Genomic DNA, 21,785 nt, shown 5'->3' on the forward strand with positions numbered 1-21,785 from the left:
ATTTATGTACATGATCTACTACTATTTTAAAGAAGTATTTTAGCTCCCTAAACATCCATTTGTTTTATGCTGATTTTGGCGCTCATTTATTTTTAATTATTATCAGATCTCAATTATTTATAATGGTTTTTAGCATTTATATTTAATTCATAGCATTTATGTTGAATAAAAGTGTGGCTGTAGCATATATAATTCATATTAAATAGAAGAGAGGCTTTAATTAATAAAAGAAATGCATTCATGCTAGATACAAGTATAGTATTTTCAATTTAAATCTTGCTTACTGCCCAGAATACTAGTTTCCACTAAAGTTTGTAATTTCTTTTAGTATTGTATTGTGTTAGACTGTGCTTCGGAGAAATGATGCTGAAAATACAGTTTTGCATCACAGGAAATTGTAAATTTACATTTTGTAATATGTTAAAATAGAAAACAATTATGATCACAATGAAACTTTTGACTTGTAGTGTATATAATGGCAAGTATGCGTATTTGATTACAGCCTTGCTCCATAATCATTAAATCAGTCATGAGTTGACTAATACCCAATAGCTTGGTTGTTGGTGTTTATTTTAATAAATGAGCTTCAGTGGAGTGTAAAGCTTCTAAATCTGTTGCGCACACAATATTGACAAGGTGGCCTGTTCAGTACGCATTAAATAATTTAAATGTGCATATATGATCTCATTCTGGACTACTTTCTGTGTGCAGCTGCCATGTGCTGATATACTGGAAGAACAATTCGCAGTAAACATTGTGTACTTGTGATTGTTTTTGTCTCCCATGGGTGCGATATTTAGAGACGTGTGTACATACAACCTCACAGGGCTCTATGATGAATGGCCAAACTGCATGTTTGTGTGTGTTCAAACTCGCACATTTGTATTTGTGTCAACGAAAGTGGGAGGAGAAAGGAGTGTCTGTTTATTGTAGAAACAAACAGTGAAATGGTCGAACTCTCATGCCATGGGTAAACTTTACGACTCGTGTTTGTTTCATGGATAGTTTGCAGTTGAATGGTGCAATGGAAGGAATGGACAGCTCAAATTCATTGACATTTTTTCCTCGTGGTCATTTATGAAGAGAGCAGAGCACAAAGTTCATGCGTGCTGGTTGTGTCAATGCGTCAAACACCAGATCCCACAAACTAAACAGTGTTGTTCCATCAACACTTCAGAATAGATGTTTTGATGAATAAAATCAGTCATTCCAATTTGTAAACTGTTGAGAGAGACTCCCACCCACAGTGCATGGGAAACTGGATCTTTGTGGGTTTAAATTAATCAGAGTTCAATATTGCCACCATATATTATGCAGTTTTTAATTTGTTTAAAAATCCGCCTTAAAGGCACAGTATGTCATTTTTGCAGTCTGAACTCTCAAAGAAATGTAACTATTTTACATTTTGTCAGTTTAGTGGCTAATTTATACAAGTTCAGTACAAAAATGTATAATTTTAAAAAGGAGGCTCCTAAACCCAACCGTCATTGGAGGATGAGCAAATAATAGCAAATTGTACAAATGACTTTGTACGAATTCATACAAATTAGGCACTAAATCAAAAAGTTAAGAAATGTAGTGACATAGTGTTGAATTTTTGCTGCTAGAAGGCGCATATTCACAACAAACAAAGGCATAGTTTGATGATGATGTAACTGAGGGCCTACTTGCACTATTCTGTCCGAACCGTGCCCAAGCCTGTTTCCCGGATCTTTTGAGAAGTGTGAGTGCTCTGTAACGGGCTCAGGCACAAGCATTTATACATTGGTTTGTTTTTTCTTTTTCAATACAGATTCACAAAAATACTTTGCAGGTGTCACGGTGGCGCATGTTTACATGTTCTCCCCGTGTTCGTGTAGGTTTCCTCCGGGTGTCCAAAGACATGCGGTGAATTAGGTAAGCTAAACTGTCCGTAGTGTATGTGTGTGAATGATTGTGTATGCACGTTTCCCCGTAAAGAGTTGCAGTTGGAAAGGCATCTGCTGCGTAAAAAGATGGATAAATTGGCAGTTCATTCCGCTGGGGCAACCCCTGATTAATAAAGTGACTAAGCTTAAAAAAAAGAATAATAATGAAATCTATTGTGCACAATACAAATAAAACAGATTTTGATATGAATTTCAGCAAATAAACATCCTTATTAACACCTTTTATCATTTTATTACGATTTTCCTGTTAATGTTTACTTTTACTGGCACATTTAGGGAAACTCCGGACATTATTTATATCTCTGAAGTTTGATTATAAAAATGTTGAGCATTCCCACCTCCTTTATTGAGCTGCAATGACTTCTGGGACTTCTAGATCGAGTACTGTGCTCAAATCAGTATCAATGCATATCATGAACACAACAGGGTTCTGTCATGCGTCCTTTGTTCTTGCAGTCTTGATAATTGTAACTGAATTTACTGAACTTTGGCGGTTGATGACGACGTTACACGTGAACACAAGGATGCAAAAATTCATATTAAGAAACAGCAATACAATCCCCACTGCATGCAAGCATTTTAAAAGTGTTTTGTCAGAGCAACACAAACAGAATGCAGAAGTATAAATGCTCGGCTACGTGCAAGGCAGGCATAGTGGGTTACAGAGATCATTTGACGGAGAAGTATAATTGAGCCTTAAGGCTAAGGAACCATCGATGTGAAACCAGATCTATGAAGCAATTGCTGATGAGAGAAAAGCACCACATGGCATGAAAGCAGCTGACTTTTTTTATGCCATATCCATCGCTTCTTGGTCAAGATCACATGAAAAATAAGCAGCGCTGTTTTATTATACTAAATACATTTAAAGTTAAGTTATATCGCTGCTCCGTGCAGTGTAATGAAACACACAACATGGTAAAGCATCTTTGGTGCTTCCTTCTTTTCTATAAAACATTCATCTATTACCATGGCCACACAGGACACATTCCTGTCACTAGTTAAATCGCTTATTTCTCTGAATTGTAACATACTTGAATAACATTCAGGATAATATAAGTACTTAATCAGCAATATATATATATATATATAACACTGTTCTAGTTTTTTGGAAACATTGTGTCTTTAATTCATCATATGAAAACAGCATCTGCTACTAGCACTTTTTAGTTTCATGATTGTCATGACAATGTGGCAGACATTAGGGTTTGGTGATAAAAAAAAAAAAATATATATATATATATATATATATATATATATATATATATATATATATATATATATATATATATATATATATATATATATATATATATATATATACTGTGTGATGGCAGAATTGTGTCAGGCAGTAGATATTTTGCTGCATCATTTATACTGCTGCAGATTTTTTTGTGTAGCTACCGTTGAGCAGGGTGGCTTTACATTATTTACACACGATTGTGACAAAGAAACAATGAATAATGCAAATATATTGAGCTGGATGTGTCTCAAGCAGGCCAAGATGAACGAGAACTTGATATTTGAAGTCAAGAAAAACATAAATTTGGTTAGGTACAGTCACAACTTGGTGAATTAATTTATAATTTATCGTGTATGCACTCACTTTACTGTATGTTTTTATAGGTTCACTTTGCGAGTTCAGTGTTGGACCCAAAGCAATCTCACAGCAATTATTATTTTATTATTATTATTTTTTATTTTTTGTAGCTTACTGTGTGTTAACACCGAAGACAGTGAGAGTGTCAAAGTTTGCTCTGGCAACAACGCTGTTTGCCTTTACTGCTTCGCGATGAGAGCATCAACATTTGCTATGATCTCAAATTTATAGGAGCCGTTGCAGCATATTACTTACATTCCTGCATAAAAACATGCTTCTTATCGAATTCCTCTAACTATGAAAGATAGAGTTCCATTGCGTTCCAGTGTTGTTACATGTGGTGTGGCTTTGCTCCACTTCTCCAATGTGTGAATGACACATGTGTCTGTAATATTCTGAAGCAGCAATACTGTTTTGTACTGTCGTTATAGTTACTGTGAGATTCACACTTTTTTAAAGACTAATTTAAAATATACGGTATATTATACCGCTTGTTTATTTTTTCACCAATTTTTGTTTAACAGAGAGAAGAGTTTTTCAACACATTTTTAAACAATAGTTTTAATAACTCATTTCTAATATCTGATTTATTTTATCTTTGCCATGATGACAGTAAATAATATTTTACTAGATATTTTTCAAGACACTTCTATACAGCTTAAAGTGACATTTAAAGGCTTAACTAGACAGGTAAGGGTAATTAGGCAAGTTATTGTATAACAATGTTTTTTTCTATAGATAATCTAGAAAAAAATATAGCTGAAAGGGGCTAATAATTTTGTCCTTAAATTGGTGTTTAAAAAATTAAAAACTGCTTTTATTGTTGCTGAAATAAAAGAAACAAGACTTTCTCCAAACGAAAAAATCTTGTCAGACATACTGTGAAAATTTACTTGCTCTGTTCATCATTTGAAAAGTATTTTTAAAAGAAGTAAAAAAAAAATTAAGGAGGCAAATAATTCTAAAACTTCAACTATATATATATATATATATATATATATATATATATATATATATATATATATATATATATATATATATATATACATTCATACATTATATACGTTAATGCACATCAACTCACCAGTAACTTTTTTTAATATATATCCCTCTAATCGTGCGTTCACAACAGACGCGGTTACATGTTCCATGTTTATTCAATGCAAAGACTCAAATAGATAATCCTGTGGCATGATTTGTGCGAATGATGCGGTGCGAGTTAAGCATTTGGTCCATTTGATACATGTATCGCTTGAGTTGGAAAGTCCTAACTTCACCAGACATTCCCGCTGCATTAACCAGTCAGGAGCTTTCTCTTGTAGGGGCATGATTAGGATGTATTGCCTGTTGTTGGTGTCTCAAGGGGAAATTCTTTTGCCAACACTGGACAACAGCTCATCAAACTGGGCTCGGCTAAGTCTGAAGCACCGCTGAAACCCCTCATCATCCAGGTATAGTTTCTAGAGGAGTGAATGAACTCACAGAGCTGGCTGTACCTCTGTAAAGATCTAGCAAAGTCAGACACAGCGCCGAACAAAAATACGCAGTTTTTCAGCCTTCCTAAAGCACATAAATACAGCTATTCTCTCAGTAAAATCCATGTTAGCCATTTAGCAATGAAGCTAGAGTCACTGGGCAGAATAAAAACACATATTACTTAAAACAGCATCTATTGTAAAGTAAATTTCATGCACGAATTTAGCGAATTTGACGCATGAATGAAGTGAGTAAATTCAAAATGTTCACGCGTCTTTTTATGCGCAAACAGCTTGATTTATTCATGTGTGCCGCATCTGGTCTGAACACAGCAGAAGAAAACATCATAAATAATTGGAAATCCAGCGACCGCAATAATCAAACTCCTGGGAACAACTGTGATTGAAACCAAAGTTCACAGGACTGTGTTCTCTCTCAAGTGGTGGACTTCAACATTCTGACTGCTTGCTGCCGAACCGCGTCATAGCTCAGTATTATAAAGTTGACTTGATTTCAACTGTCCTTGATGCCCACACCAGGGAAGACGTGCCGCGCCACTCCTTGCCACTAGCTCCCATTGAAAATGAATGAATGACTTCCAGCCACTTTGACACTCTCTCGGTGTGAATTCACAGTTATAAGGCCATGCCTCCTTTTAAAAATCATATAATTTTGTACGAATGAAATAGCCACTTTTCGACAATGCATAACATACTTATTTCCTTGTGGCATCTTGCTAGTTTGATGTCATTTTGCTTTTAGAACTGATTTAATTCTTCCTGGCACAGATTTAGCAAGGTGCTGTACACATTCCTCAGAGGTTTTGGTCAATATTGACAGGACATCGTCACACAGTTGCTGCAGATTTGTCAGATGCTCATCCATGATGTGAATCTCCCATTTCACCACATCCCAGAGGTGCTCTATTGGCTTGAGATCTGCTGATTGTGGAGGTCATTTGAGTTTAGTGATGTACAAGAAAACTCTTTGAGATTATTTGATCTTTTGACATGGTGTGTTATCCTGCTGGAAGTAGCCATCACACAGAGTCAGCAATAATTCTCGGGTAGGTTGTGGTGATCAATCCTGCATTAAATCAACAGTTTACATTTTTGGTCTAATGATGCGAGGGGCATTTTCTTGGAACAATTTAAGCCGACTGTGCATTGTTTAAACAATTCCATTCATCCTATTTTTAAAGCATTGTTTACAATGTTGATTGTGTAAAGCAGCTAATTATAGATGAAAAAGATTGAATGAATGAATGAATGAATGAATGAATGAATGAATGAATGAATGAATGAATGAAAAAGCCATAATATTTAAATATGTGAAACATTACTTCCTGAATTACTTCCACAATTTGAAATATTAGGCTTTTTAAAATAATTTATTATTCAAAATGCACCTGTGTCATTCATTCATTTTCCTTTGGCTTAGGTTCTAATCTATAAGGGGTTGGCTTAGCAGAATTAACCCACAACTACTCTGGCATGTTTTATGCAGCGATACCCTTCAAGCCACAACCAAGTACATGTAAAAAAAAACAAAAAAAAAAACAAAAACAAAACATACATCATTTTATTCACATGCGCACACACACACACACACACACACACACTACGGCCAATTTAGTATGCACCTGTGTTTCATTTATTACCATTGTTTTTTATTATTTATTTTTTAATATTATTATTGTTTTGTTGAACATAACAGATTAATCCACTACCACTGCTCTCTATTGTGGTCTGGATAGATTTCAATAATGCCTGCTTTTATTATAAATAGGGAAGCTGGATTGCAGTGATGCATTATTTTACCTTCCTTGTTTCTGCCTTTCCCGTCATTTCCATTTTGAAATTTCACTTCTCCACCAATTTAGTGTTTAATCAGCATTTATAATACAATACATTTAATCAAAATGCTTTTTGTATCTTGTTGAATAAAGACAAGGATAGTGGTCGGTGAACAAAAGTCAGTGAAAAACATTGAAGATAAAAATGTAAGAAAATATAATCAAATACTTGAAACTGCCACTCACTTGGTACCTTAGCTCCGAGAAGCCCACTGAACTTGACATAAATATTTTACATGTAGCTTATTATTGAAATAGAAACCGCTAAATGTGTATTTTAAAGGTAAAAGTTGTATTGAGTTAAAAAAAAATATTGCCAATAATACCACTTACTGTACATTTTATATCCTTATTTTTATTATATACTATTATTTAATTATCTTAACTTTCTTAGGCTTAATCTGGCTATCTGTAAACCAGAATGGCTGTTTTCTTGTGAGGTTGTAAGTCTCTGACAGATTTCATATCAGGTTATATGCCTTCATGTAGAGCAGGGGTGTCCAAACTTGGTCTTGGAGAGTTTAGCTCCAACCCTAATCAAACACACCTGGACAAACTAATCAAGCTCTTATATTCTAGAAACTTCTGGCCAAGTATTTTGAAGCTAAACTGCAGCACACCGGCCCTCCAGGACCAAGTTTGGACACCCCTTGATTCAAAGAGTCTGAAAAAAGGACAGATTTCAGAAAAAGTGAACTTCGAATTGAGGTAAAATTGGCTTTATATATGGACATTCGTTCAGTGATCACTTATATGGCTCTTGTTTATAATGCGACTTTGAATATTCTGTCAAAAAAACGCATGTATGACTTCAAAACAACATTAGCACTATTTAATTGACTGTAAACAATGTTGTACTTTAATAGTCATTAGCTGCTAGTATGATTTCTTATTTTAAATACCTTTCTGAAATTATGTTATGACGGTGAAGGTAAGACATGTGCGAATATAAAACAAAATTTACCTCAGCAAACTTCCACACTTCTGCCTGGTGCCCTATCTGGTTTACCCAGAGGAGCTCATTGAGTCACGGGAGGGTGACCAGCAGAGGGAAGTGTTTTACTGCTTCCACCTCAATCACCTCACATTCTGTCAAACTGACTGTCCAAACCTGTAATCAATGCATGAAATGGAAATAGTTATGACTGATGATGAATTATTAAAGTAAGATGAAATATTAAAGGATGCAGCAAGTGAATCAAAGCGCTGACTGCAACCCTCAGCATTACCACCGCAAAGTCTCTTGAAGTTTACAAGTCTTCGGTGGAACAACAATGAAAGTGAATAGATGGTTGTGGACGTAAAACACGCAGCTGGGGTGATGTAGGATGTTCTTGTGCCACACATATGATAATGTCATGCTTGTGTCTTCTGGTTTATCGTGTGAGATATCCTTTTTAGCATATATTTTTCACCGTGTCTGCAAATTTAATCCTCTCCTCAGAGTTAAGTTTGCGCAATGGCGACTGAAGCGATGTTGCCAGATCTCACTCGGGAAAGCAAGCAACATGCTTTGCCGAAGCACAATAGGTGCATGAAGTTAATCTACTCAGGAGTGTGCATCAGTAATGGACTTTTCCACAGACAGTGTCTTGTTAGCACGTATCCTTAGCTAACCTTTGTAATTACATATTCACATTTAACAGAAAAATGTGAATATGTATTTATATTTACATATTCTTATTTAAATAGTCACATTTACTTTTAACAGAAAAAATAGACATTCAGATTTATTTTGTCAAAATTGTTATTAAAAAATCTAGCACCGAAATAAATTTTAAGACATTTGAGGAAGGTGATGGCAAATTTATTTTTCTTTTTCCATTTTATATTTTTCCTTTCTCTGTAGTATTCAAGCTGTCAAACTTTTATAAAAACAACAATAATAATAATAATGATAATAATAATAATAATAATAATAATAATAATAATAATAATAATAATAATAATAATAATGTTTATTAATCTGTTTGTAAATTTGACCATTCATTCATTTACTTAGGTCTATACACTAAACCACTTGTTAAATGGGTTTTCAGATTGGGTCTCGGTGATGATGTTTGAAGAAGAAAACAAAACAATAACTAAAATAAAATAATGAAAAAATAAATGGCCATCAAGGTGGTGCAGTGGATAGCACAATCGTCTCACAGTAAGAAGGTCACTGGTTCAAGCCTCAGCTGGGCCAGTTAGCATTTTTGTGTGGAGTTTGCATATTCTCCCCGTGTTTGGGGTTTCCTCTGGATGCTCCGGTTTCCTCCACAAGTTCAAAGACATGCGGTACAGGTGAATTGGGTACGTTAAATTGTCTGTATTGGGTGTGTGTGTGTGAATATTTGGATATTTCCCAGTAATGGGTGACAGCTGGAAGAAAAACATAAAGCTTATGCTGGATAAGTTGGCGGTTTATTCCACTGTGGCAACCCCAGATTAAAAAAGGGACTGAGTCGATAAATTAAATGAATGAAATAACAAATTTATTAAGATGTGAAATTTGCACACATTAGTATAAAAAACTAAACAAATAAAACAGAGCTCAAATACTAATATAATTAGAATAATTTTAAATTCATAAAAAATATTTAAATGAAAGTAATGAAATTAATACATTAATTTAAATAACCCCCCCAAAAATAAAATATTTCCAAACTTTTATTAACAAATAAATAAACAAATATTAATTGCAATTAAATGAACAGTAGTGTGAATGCTTAAATTCAATAAATAATTTTATATAATGGATTAATGATTACCAAATAATACTTTAGATAATTTATTTACATTTAATTAATTTTACAACTAATTACCATTTTATTTATTCATTCGTTCATTAAAAACCTTTTTAATTAATTAATTTTTTTATATTATATAATAAACTGTAGTTGCCTTGTACATTTGATGATAGAGGTTTTCAGCAAAAAGGTGATCACTTTTGAGGGTCCGTTGCATCTAAATGATTGAAAGCTCCTGGCTTATAACAAGCGGACATGGCAACAATGGACCAAATCCTCCTACTCGCTCTTTGCGATAGTGTAAACCCCGCCTTTTTTCTGACGTCACCCTGATTCGGATCTCTCCTCGCGCTTGTATCTGCTACACTAGAACAGTTCAGGTTGTGGCAGCATTGCCCGAAGTCCGCCAAACCACGGGATTGTTGCCATATTCTGGAAAATAACTCCTTTTTCTTGGAGGGAAAAATAGTTCGGATTTCAGTTCCGTTGAAACATCTTCAGCACCAAACAAAAAAAATAATAATCTGATAATCCCCACACTCTCAAACTGAGGGAACAGACCGGGACCGTTGGGACTTACAGGGACATATTCTGCCTATTCCTGCGCAAAACAAAGTACTGAAGAATCTATTATACTTTCTGGCATTGTGGAGCAATCGAATTGGATGCGCTGAACGCTCCGCTGTCCAGGGCTCTGTTATCAAGCTTGTGTTTTGAGGCGATTGAACAGCGGTGTTGGATTCAGCGCTTGGGATGCGGGATCCCTGAACTTATCTGCTGCTTTATCCGCCTCGTCGAGCGGACTTTTTCATCTGCAGAATCTCAGAGATTCGTTGAGCATCTCGCAGCGGGCTTTGGATGTGATCTAGATTACCAGCTGGACTAAACTCTGAATGCAGTTTTATTAACGGCGGACTTTCTTATCGTGCAGTGAAGGGTCGACAGAAGTGGATTGTGTTGAAGTTGCATGAATCACCGGATCGCTCTTTGCAGATCGCGATATCAGAACGGATATTTGGCGCAAGGCGTGAAGCGCGATGGCAATGTTGGCGACTTTTTGGATAGTCCTGTTGGTCGCGTTGAACGCTCCAGGTAAGTCTACGAGCTCCACCGAAGGATGTTTGTCTGTCAGAAATGCGCTTTTGTCATTTGTCAGCCGTCGATCAGACGTATTTATAAGACATGACAGATTTATGTTGGTTACATTGTTGTGTGCAAAGTTAAACGGAACACTCTGATGATACAGTGTTGCCATAATTAAGAAGAATGGACTAGAAGCGAACGCAGAAAACACGAGAAAGATACAGGCAGATGGCGATAGTGATGCTGCGCTGGAATATGTGTGCTGCTTGTTAATTGTGAATTATTGGAGAGCTCGGGGAGTAAAAGGAGAAATTGTTTTGCAACAGATGACAAAAGGATTGTTCATGTTTCAAAGCAAAAGTGATTTGTTTATTTATCGTTTATTTATCAGTCTTTATTTGACCATCATTTGACGCCAGATGTCAAACAGTGACATGGATGGAAAAGGATCAGGTAGCCCACTGAATCATTCACTTAGTAATTTAATTATGAAACTATGTTCTTTAATTTAGGAAAAAAAATTTTGGTCTTTTAGATGCATTTATCAGTCATTGGATAAACCAATAATTAAAAAAAAACTTAATCAATCAATTAATCAATCAATCAATTAATAATTTAAACGGATACAAAAAAAAAAAAATCCATAAAGCCATTTGAGGTCATATTTTTCTTCAAAATTAATATTTTAAATAAATTATGCATTCAAAGGTTTGATGCAACAGTTCAGTCTTTGAAATAAAACTTTGACTAATTGTTTTAAATTCTTACAAAAAGACAATCAATTAATCATACACACACATATATATATATATATATATATATATATATATATATATATATATGTATATGTATATATATATATATATATATATATATATATATATATATATATATATATATATATATATATATATATATATATAGGAAATTCTTATTAAATTCCATTTAAACAAATAAAATAAATACAATAAACAACAATCTTAAGTGATTTTTTTAAACAAAAATGTGTGTGTGTGTGTGTGTGTGTGTGTGTGTGTATGTGTGTGTGTGTGTATATATATATATATATATATATATATATATATATATATATATATATATATATATATATATATATATATATATATATATTTAGACAATAACTGTGTAAACAAGGACATTTAACGTAATATTTTCCTCCCATGACTCAATATTCTAATGACCAATTAGTACATGCAACTGATATGGTTCATAACATTCTAAGGAACAACACCTAAGATTCAAGTTTGGTATAGATTGCAATTAGTAAACTTTCTCATGGCTGTCAGATTAAAGCAGTGGCTTTGTCTGTGATTGATAAATGGGCGTGACTCCTTTGTGAAGATCAGTGGAACTGGCAACCCTCCCTCATTCATCCTCACTACCCTTACCTTCCTTCCTGTAAAACAAATAGATCACATGGAGTGACATAATTCAGACCTCTAGTTGCCATTTAAATGCATCCTGCTCCTTCATTGGTGAGAGTATTTAATCCATGCATTATCTCTAGAGTCTGTAACAGTGCTACTATTGGCCCGGCATTTGGTGTCTTTTAATAAACTGCACTTGAGAGTATATTTTCCAATCAATACTGCACTGCTGACCTCTAATGTTGTAAACAAACCGTCTGATGTATTGGCTGGTCTTAGAATGCTTTTCCGGCCTGCCCCCAGTGGCTCTGTAGAAGAAGCTAAGCCAGTCAAAACAGCTGTTCAGGGTCAACTGAGTGAAAGGCTTACGTGATAACCCTTGCACCTTCTTTCATTGCTTGATTCTTCCCTTGAACATCCTTGTGTGCATCCTTGATTGAAACATTTAAAGGCAGGGATATTTTATACCTCCATACACTGCGGTGATGCTTTGCTAAAAGTTTTGCAAGCTCAGAAAGGCCTAGTACTAAACATAAGGAGATGATTTTATCACTAAGCTTTGCTTAATATATGGCACCTTGCACAGTTGCAAATATCTTAGCTTAAACATGTTGCCTTTGGCGAGGCTCCAGACACAGAACAGCCTTGTTTGAACCACACGGTGGCCAAATGTTTGTGCGTCTGTGCTTCCAGATTTCGGGTTCCTTTTGTCATGTGATCTAATAAAATCAGACACAAACTCGCATGGTGAGATGATAGAACTGGAATTGTGCCCGAGCAAAATTGTGGATGTTGGCTCTAAGTTTTAAGAGTCAGCATTTGGAGCACTTGTTCCCATGGGTAAGAGATGACTTCAGAACAAATGCATTGGCTTGCGTTTCCCACTATTATTACTAATGTCTGGTGAATTAACAGAGCAAAGTATTTGCCCTCATCGACATTACCAACATCCATAGAACATCTATTAATTTCTTTGCAAGGTATAATTTAAGACTTCAAAGTCATAGCGAATGAAATCCCACACAAATAGGGGCAAAAAGATCAGTTCAGACACGATCCTCCAGCAAACAAACCCAAGCATGCCCTGTTGACAAGACACCTTGCGAATCTAAATGATATACACAACCAGGGCATGCTGAACACATCCCTCTTTGTTCACCTCTGCGCTGTGTTTACTAGACACTTGCCATGCAATTAACAGCTGGAGTGGGGGTCTTAGAAGACATCTGGTTATTGTTTCTTCTGGAGCAAAGCAATCACTCAGCATAAATCAACCCTACGTGCACATGTGCATGTCAGAGCCGGTTGGGCTGTCTTCGTGTACACGTGCTGCTACACGTACAGCTGAATGCTTAACAGTGCAGCGAAGCCGAGTAAAATAATCAGGCGTAATGAATTCTATGGATGTGGCTGCTCCCCTTGCTGTGCATTTGATGCCCAAGGCTCTGCTATTGAAAGGCATGGGCAGAAGTGTCTTAATTTACAATGTTATCTACTCTGAGATTCACGCCCCCTTTTTTGCCAAGTTGGAACCCGCCAGGCTAATCTATTAATAGGGCAATTTGCAGTCTGTTAGTTGTAATGCGGCCTGAGGAACCCCTTGGGAGTGCTGATCTATTGATAATGCCTGAAATGGCTCAACTCCAAGCAAGATCAATCAATAGATTGACACTTTATGAACTTGCCAGTCTTTTTCAACAAGGGTTGTTAACTCAGAATGTCCTTTTTGTTGACTTTATTGGTCAGTGGTTACCAATACTATCTGTTTAATGATTTTCTGTAGGATATTTGGTCACACTTTATTTTATGGTTAAATTCTGGCTATTAATAAACCATTAACCATGACTTTAGCCTAAATATATTCCTAAATTGCTGCTTATCAATATTATTAAGGTAGGAATTGGGTTTAGTGATTGGGTAGGATTAGGAATGCCAATAAAGATCATGCAGAATCTGTACTTCATAAGTATTAATAAACAGCCACGATAATAAGCAGCTAGTTAACATTAAGAATTGACTCCTATACTGAAGTGTTACCAAATACAAATATTTAAATTTTATTTGTACAGAAGTCACCATGCAAGTAGTCAAGCTACATTTAGGATGAACTTTTCACTTCCACTTTAAAGTGATGACTTCCTCAAGGAACACCAAAACGATCTGCATGCATTTATGATGTGTGTGTATAGTAAATTTCAGCAACACATGTTGGGCTGGGATTCAGCTGTAACTCACCTTGATTGTATAAAAACACAACGGATGGATAAATCTTTTTTTTTTTTTTTGTGGCTGAAATTCATTCAACAATGCAAAAAGATGGAAGAGCAGAGCAACGGAACGGACTGTGCCGTTTCATAGCGATTATATGATTTACAAATCTCCCTATAGAGCGAAACAGATGCTATATGCGTAACCGTTCCAAACCTCTGGTGTTTGGCAAACCTTTGCTGATTCGTAAATAGTCACCGCTTCATTCAATACCTTTTTAGCAATACTTTTTTCCATTAACGAAATGGAAAAGTTTTTAAAAGCTTCAGAAATAAGCATTCATCATGGTTTTACCCGTTTAAGGAGTATTTCACAGAGGAGCTCTGATCTATACCTTAATTATTTGAGCCCGCCACAACATCAATTTTACTAAGAGGGCTGTTTCAAGGTGAAATATCTAGGAAAGTGGTTTGTGTGTGTATATGTGTATGTGTGAGTGTTGGAATCAGTCAAGTTAATCCATGGTAGAAAAAAATGGCTGAATGCCCAAAATGCTTTCTCACCTGTTTCTAAGGCTTTTCAAGTCTAATGCACATATGATATGAAAAGTGCTTTATTAGTACAATTGTATACTTTTTTAGTGTGTGCAATAGGCATGGGACTATAATCGTTTTAAAGGAATACCAGGGTTTGAAAAAAATGTCAAGGTTTTAAAACCAACAACATTTTCTGCTATAGCGTTCTTATGGTATGTGTACGATTATTGTTTTTTTATTTATTATTTTTTTATTTACTTTTTTTGTTTTGTTTTTTAGGACAACAATATCTCTAGCAGAACATATCCGAAAATGCTGTTTTAAATTGTTTGACTTTGAAAAAGAATATATTTTAGAGCTGTCATCTCAATACCTTGAAACCATGATAAATTTTATCCAATCTGTTTAACATATTTATGCATAAACTATAATGTTTTGATTTAGTGTCTATTTTAAAGATTGATTTAGTCTCTGTGACACCTCCCCCCCCTTTTTTTTGTTTGTTTTTAGGTTTTTACTTGTATCCCGGACGAGCCCCCACTTTTGGGTGCCTTTAGGCCAATTTATAATTTTGCGCTCACACATCCTTTGCTTTAAAAAAAAAATAATAACAGCATGTTGTGGAAGCGCTAGTGTGGGTGGGGCCAAGTACCACAGGGGCAGGGAAAGACTGTTGTTATGAGGGCTTACTATGTGTCGAGCCCTGTAAAGGTGCTTTAGATGAACAAGTTTGTTTTGTTTGCTGTGATTAAACTTGTTATAAAGTTGTTCTTTCTTGAATGAATGAATGCTACAGTAGCATTGTAAACATAAAAATATGCATTTTAAACCCAGTACTTGACGCTGTGTAGTATAGAAACTCTACTGTCTACTAGTAATTTAGAAGTGTTATTGCTAAAGTAGCAGAAATAATTCAGAAATATAGCTGCGAAATCGTGATTTTTTTTTTTATCTAAGGTTATCATACTGTCAGAATCTTACACCGGCCCATGCCTAGTGTGCAATATAGATGTCTGAAATGTCTTTGTTTCATTTTTTATTTATTTATTTATTTATTTTTTAAACCATGATTTGTGCCTAAATATATTCCTAAACTGCTGCTTATTAATATTAGGAGATAGGGTTAGGTATTGGGTAGGATTAGAAATGTCAATAAAGATCATGGCAAATATGTTCTTTATACGTATTAATAAACTGCCATGATAATAGCTAGTTTTAATTTTTATTTTTGTGAACATCATTTCATAACATAACTACATGTTTTCAGTGCCTCAATCAGCTGAAGTGCTGAATTGTTAATCAAAAATGTATTTCTAGCATGTTATTTATGTATTTTCTCCACAAAAAAAAGAGCGAATGTCATTTTTATTTTCTTTTGAAGTAATGAACTGATAAAATCAGATCGCATTTAGATGGGATGCACTGTGAATAGGATAAATTCAGATATCAGGTCGCCTTTAATATTTTACTAACATCAGAATAGAGCAAATACCCGGTTGGCCTTGTTACCCACGAGTCCCCTTTTTTTCCGCAGAGCACGACAGCTGATTCTCTGCGTTCTGCTCTTTGATCACAAAGTCTTGCCTGATTTGTGTAGAGATGATCCTGCGGTTCATGTAAAAGATCAGGATTATTTTCCTGGCTGGAGGAATCATGTTTGAATTTTGTTTGAAGTGGTTCAATCAAGAGAGAAGAAGAAGAACATCTTGTGATATTTCCCCCCTTTGCGTGTTTTGATTATCCCATTGACTGTGAAAGGCATATTTGAGTGGCATTTTTAATTTGTGAGTTTTGCCAACGCTCTACGATGAGCAATATCAGATGGCCCGGGGTCTTTCGCGGATGTGCATGAGAACGATTTGAATCAGGGGGGCGAAATATACGTTGTTTGCTGCAAAAGCTTAGCTCTTTCACGTCAAAATGGCTTTACCCCTTTCTTTATGTGCAATGACAGGAATTTGGTCATTCACTTTGAGGTCAAAAGGTGGGTCTATTAATGTCAGTCCTCTTTGAAGGTCTAAGTGATATACAAGCTGTTGTGACCCCCACAATAGATGGTTAAACTGGCAAACAAGTGTGTGTGTGTGTGTGGGTGTAAAACCATCCACCCATATGAAAGCGGGGTATATTCAGACAGATGGTTAACACTCCTCAATTGTATTTCCAAATGTGTTGAAAATCTGCTTTATTCACAAGTAAAGCATTCATTAGTTTTGCATTAGTTTACTCGCGTTGACACTTGGAGTCCCATATTATTTGAAACCATTCTCAATTCACATCAGAATATATTATGTAGGTGTGAATTGAAACGGAATGGGTAAAGGGACATGATTTTAGCAGTTGCAGTCACGCTTTAATGTCATTTAACACCTTTAAATGCTTTTTCTTTGACAGTGTTAAACAATGCGGCGCATTTAAAAGCCAGTTTCTATTTATTGATTTCATCAGTCACTGCACGCAGTCATTGAACTCCAGTTCACTTGTGCATTTGAAATGAGTCAAGATGACAGTTTGTGTTTTTTATTTATTTTAAGTTTATTGTTTAGATTTTTTTAAAGGGAGTTGTCTTATTTCTTGGTAACCTTGATTTTTAAAATGCTTTATGCAAAATGTTGTTGTATTTCATACAAGTGGCCTTGTTCTGTCATTGTCTTGCATGATCCTGTGCTGGAAACTAGTTATCAAATGTGACTGTTTGCTTTATTCAAATGCTGCAGACTTGGCAAAGACACTGGCTCCGTTCCAAATCTTTTGTAGGCAAGATTTTAAGGTATCATAGGTGAGCTCACAACATGAAGGCTGTTCCAAAATGTAATTATGTTGTCTTCTAAAATGCTTGCTTATTGCCAAAAGCAGCATTCTTTATAGAGAAGTACAATCCAGGAATGCATTTTGATTATTAATTATATATGAAAAAAATTTCATTTGTTTGATTATTATTATTATTATTATTATTATTATTAATAATAATATTACTATAGACTTTCACAATGTCAGGTTAGCAACATGCTAATGACTAACTGTTAAAGAGTATTATGACTACATTTATACAACATTCATAACATTAGAAATGTTGAAGTAACTGCAGCACAACTTAATATGTCACTTTTTGAATGTCAAACATAGACTTTTAATCCCCTGTTGATATACTGCCTGTTATCTCCTCTCACAGACATAGACCTTTTAATAGCATTGTCAGGTAAGCAACATGCTAATGACAAACTGTTAAAACGCATCTTGACTGTTTATACAACATTTATAACATTATAAATGTTGAAGTTATTGCAGTCCTACTGTTTAAAAGATTGTCAAACATGGACTATTTATCACCTGTTGATATAGACATTATTTCCTCTCGCAGACATGGACCTTTAATATGACATTGTCAGGTTAGCAACATGCTAACTGTTAAAGAGCGATTTGACTACATTTTATAATATTTATAAATGTTGAAGTAATTGCAGTCCTACTTTTATGTCTGTTTTTGAATGACAAACATGGACTATTAATCACCTGTTGATATATAGACCGTTATTTTTTCTAGCAGACATAGATCTTTAAAAGCATTGTCGGGTTATCAACATGTTAAGGACAAACTGTTGAAGAGCAACTTGACTACATTTTTATACAGCATTTATACTATTATAAATGTTAAAGTAACTACAGTCCTGCTGTTTTAATGAATGAATAATGTGGACTATTAATAACTGTTAATATATAGATCGTTATTTCCTCTCGCAGACATAGACCTTTAATAGCAATGTCAGGTTAGCAACATGCTAATTGCAAACTTTTAAAGAGCAACTTGACTACGTTTATAACATTATACATGTTGAAGTAACTGCAGTCCTACTTTATATGTTAGTTTTTGAATGACAAACATGGTCTATTAATCACTGTTGATCTTCTCACAGACAACTTTAATAGCATTGTCAGGTTAGCAACATGGTAATGACAAACTGTTTAAAAGCAAATTGACTACGTTTTACAACATCTATAACATTATAAATGTTAAAGTAATTGCAGTCCTACTGTTCAAATGAATGTCAAACATGGACTATTAATCAGCTGTTGATATACAAACCATTATTTCCTCTAGCAGACATAGACCTTTTCTGCTAGTAATCAAATGGTTGAAGTTTTTTGCAGTGTGTTTAAGCACATCTTTTTAACGCTAATGCTCACAATAAGATAACAATATCGACTTTTATGACCACTAGATTTTTTGTTGTTGTTGTCAGTACAATTCGACACAAACAAATGCTGTAAATGTAGAATGGTCCTAAACATTGACTCACAGGAGTTTAATTAATTTACTATCATGTCTTTTAAAAACACACATGTAATCAGCAAGGCAGCTCATAAGATTTTGTAACGGCGACACATTTTTATTTTTATCTGGCATTTATCTTCGCCACTTAAATAAAAGAAGATTGTAACTACACATTACAACTGCGCAGAGTGCAAAGTCTGTGATTGGTCATCTTGGTAGCCATGACAAGTGTGGGTAGGGCTAACAGCTGGAGGAGGAGAGCGCTCGTTTAATAAGTGTCAAGTCCTGCTTAGGAACTCCAGTTGGATACTTGTGTTTAATTTATGATTTTAGTTGTTGAACGTTTTGCGGTTCTTGCCTCTTTCTTCCTTGATGGAATATTATATAAGTTTGAGCAACTTCTCAGTTTCAAGCATTTCTGGCGAAAACCCAAAACATCAGCAAATAAATTCAACAAAGTGGAGCATAGAAACCTCCACAAAAGTGTTGTTGCATAGCTACACAGACAGAACACAGAAGTATGAATCACAATGTGCAGGGGATGCACCATAGGGTAGAGCGATCAGTCAAAGAAAAAGTATAAATCAGTCTTAAGAACGCTGGAGAGGTTATCTTGGATTCCTCATCCTCAAGCAGAAGAGATGTATGTGGTCTGCCATGTCATTCCTGAAATTAACAGCATAGAAAGCTATTCGCATGAACCTTCCACAGCGGTGCTCAAGATGAAATGAACTGTGCCAAAACAGCAGCAGCATACTTGATCCATTCTGCTTCAGTGAGCCGAATACATTGTCTGCAAAAACGTAAGAGATCACAATAAGGCCATCACTCAAAATATGTCACATTAGTTGGCTGTGCTTTCATTTCTGTGACATAGTTGATATGATGGGTTATTTTCATTTATTTATTTTTTTTCCAGGGAACATAGCCATGGTCATAGAACATGGTCGAGAAGGCAATGTTTTATACTATGATTTTGTTGGTGTAGGCATGTTTGTTCTTCTGGTACATTAGAGCTTCATTGCAATTGAGTGAAGATGGTGAAAATGTGCTGCATCTGAGGATTAAATATGGTTTTCATCGAATCTGGTTATCAAGATCGTATGTATGTATTAAAGCTGCACGATTCTGGTTAAAATGAGAATCACGATTCTTTTGCTTAAAATAAAGATCATGATTCTGTAGATGTAAAATAAAGGTAATGAGTGGGCTATTATTTTTATATCTCAAACATATGGTAAATAACAATAATATTAATATTGTGTGTGTAGCTCTACTGTTGGTTAAAATGCTCAGTTGTGAACAGACCTTATTAGAATTATTATGTGTGAGACATTTGCTTTGCTTATTAACAACATGATTACCTGTTATTCACAGCCTCTGCATGTTCTGTTATCTAAAGTGGACTTCATTCACAGGCAGGCTCTGTGGTAACAGATCACGTCACGTGTGATTTCGTGGTCGCGAACACATCATTGCATGAAGACAGAAATTCAATTTTTGGGTGAATTATACCTTATAGATACAATATGTGACATTTTTAACACTATTTGGAGGTGTCCACATTGCTGAGCAATGTTTGTAAAACATCTTAAACTTTTACGGCCGCCTTTGCTTCTCTCCTGACCTTGAAAATATGATTGGCAGAATCGTAGAAATGCTGGATTAAGACCGTCTATAGGGGTCGAATCGAGATCGCAATCTTTTTATACAGCTCAAGTATGTATGTATGGATGTTTGTTCAATTTCACCCTATAAAATCCAACATGCCAAATAATCATACTTTTCAATTTCAAATGACTAATTAAAATAAAAAGTTGCAAATTTAAGGCCAAATATTCTTATTAAAGGATTTGCATCATGCAAGAGTCATGGCAATAACATGCCTCAACTCATTCACTGTCCATATAATTTTACTACCAATAAAATGGGGTTATTTTTCTTTTTTTTTTTAAATTAAGTATTATTTCAGTTGATATGGCGGAATAGTTGCCGGTTCATTCCACTGTAGCAACCCCTGATAAGGGACGAAACCTAAGGAAAATTAATAAATTAATTATTTGCTACGTTAAATAAAGTCTTACAAATTTTATTATAAAATATAATTAATTTTACTATAAATTCTAAAAATGATTTGCTTTAAATTTTTGGCACTGTTGATTTTTAGATTTTTGCCAAATAGATCCAGAATTTTTGACCTACAGTTTAAATTTTGGTGCCTCCCTAGTGTGCTTTTTTTTTTTTTTTTTTTAAAGTGTGTTTTCATATTCATATAAATAGAGTAGTAACATGAACATTGGGTTGGAACAGCAGTTTGTAGCTAACTTTTCAGTAGCAAACATTATTCTATTATTAAATGCTTTAAATACACCCACAACTGCAGTGCTGTGACTGTGCCGTGTGTTCTGGGGATGAGGGAGACTGGGGCAGGCCTGTGTGGTATATTCACTCATATAGATCATTGCCTTTCAGGCTGGTTAAAGAGATTTTCTCAACTCCAAATCCCCATCTTAGTTGGATTAAGCATTTTGGGGGAATGAACATTCCCAGTGATGGATGAGCATCGACCACAGAAATGCAATTATTCAGAATGTGAATTTGTCTAGCTCTGAAATGTAATCCAAGTAATAACTTGGCACCGTGCAAACTTGATTCTGCAAAATTAGAATAATTTCGCTTTCAGGCACCTTCGGTTCTGTTTACCCA

The 21,785-nt window shown here is 35.0% G+C and overlaps 1 protein-coding gene across 32 annotated transcripts in view; it reads left to right on the forward strand.

Moving 5' to 3' along the window:
- Window positions 1-21,785, forward strand: part of nectin1b (nectin cell adhesion molecule 1b) — a 527,810-nt gene that overhangs the window by 108,757 nt on the left and 397,268 nt on the right. For 15 of the 32 annotated variants that reach the window (XR_015514334.1, XR_015514336.1, XR_015514333.1 and 12 more), the window contains exon 1: window positions 9,960-10,683. Coding sequence is in view for 8 of the 19 variants with exons in the window: in XM_087292090.1 (XP_087148216.1) it covers window positions 10,629-10,683 (55 nt within the window). In the remaining 11 variants the exon portion in view is untranslated. 32 annotated transcript variants of the gene reach the window in all.

The sequence above is a fragment of the Danio rerio genome, chromosome 18 (assembly GCF_052040795.2).
Source record: "Danio rerio strain M-AB ecotype USA chromosome 18, GRCz13ab, whole genome shotgun sequence".
Lineage (NCBI taxonomy): Eukaryota > Metazoa > Chordata > Actinopteri > Cypriniformes > Danionidae > Danio > Danio rerio.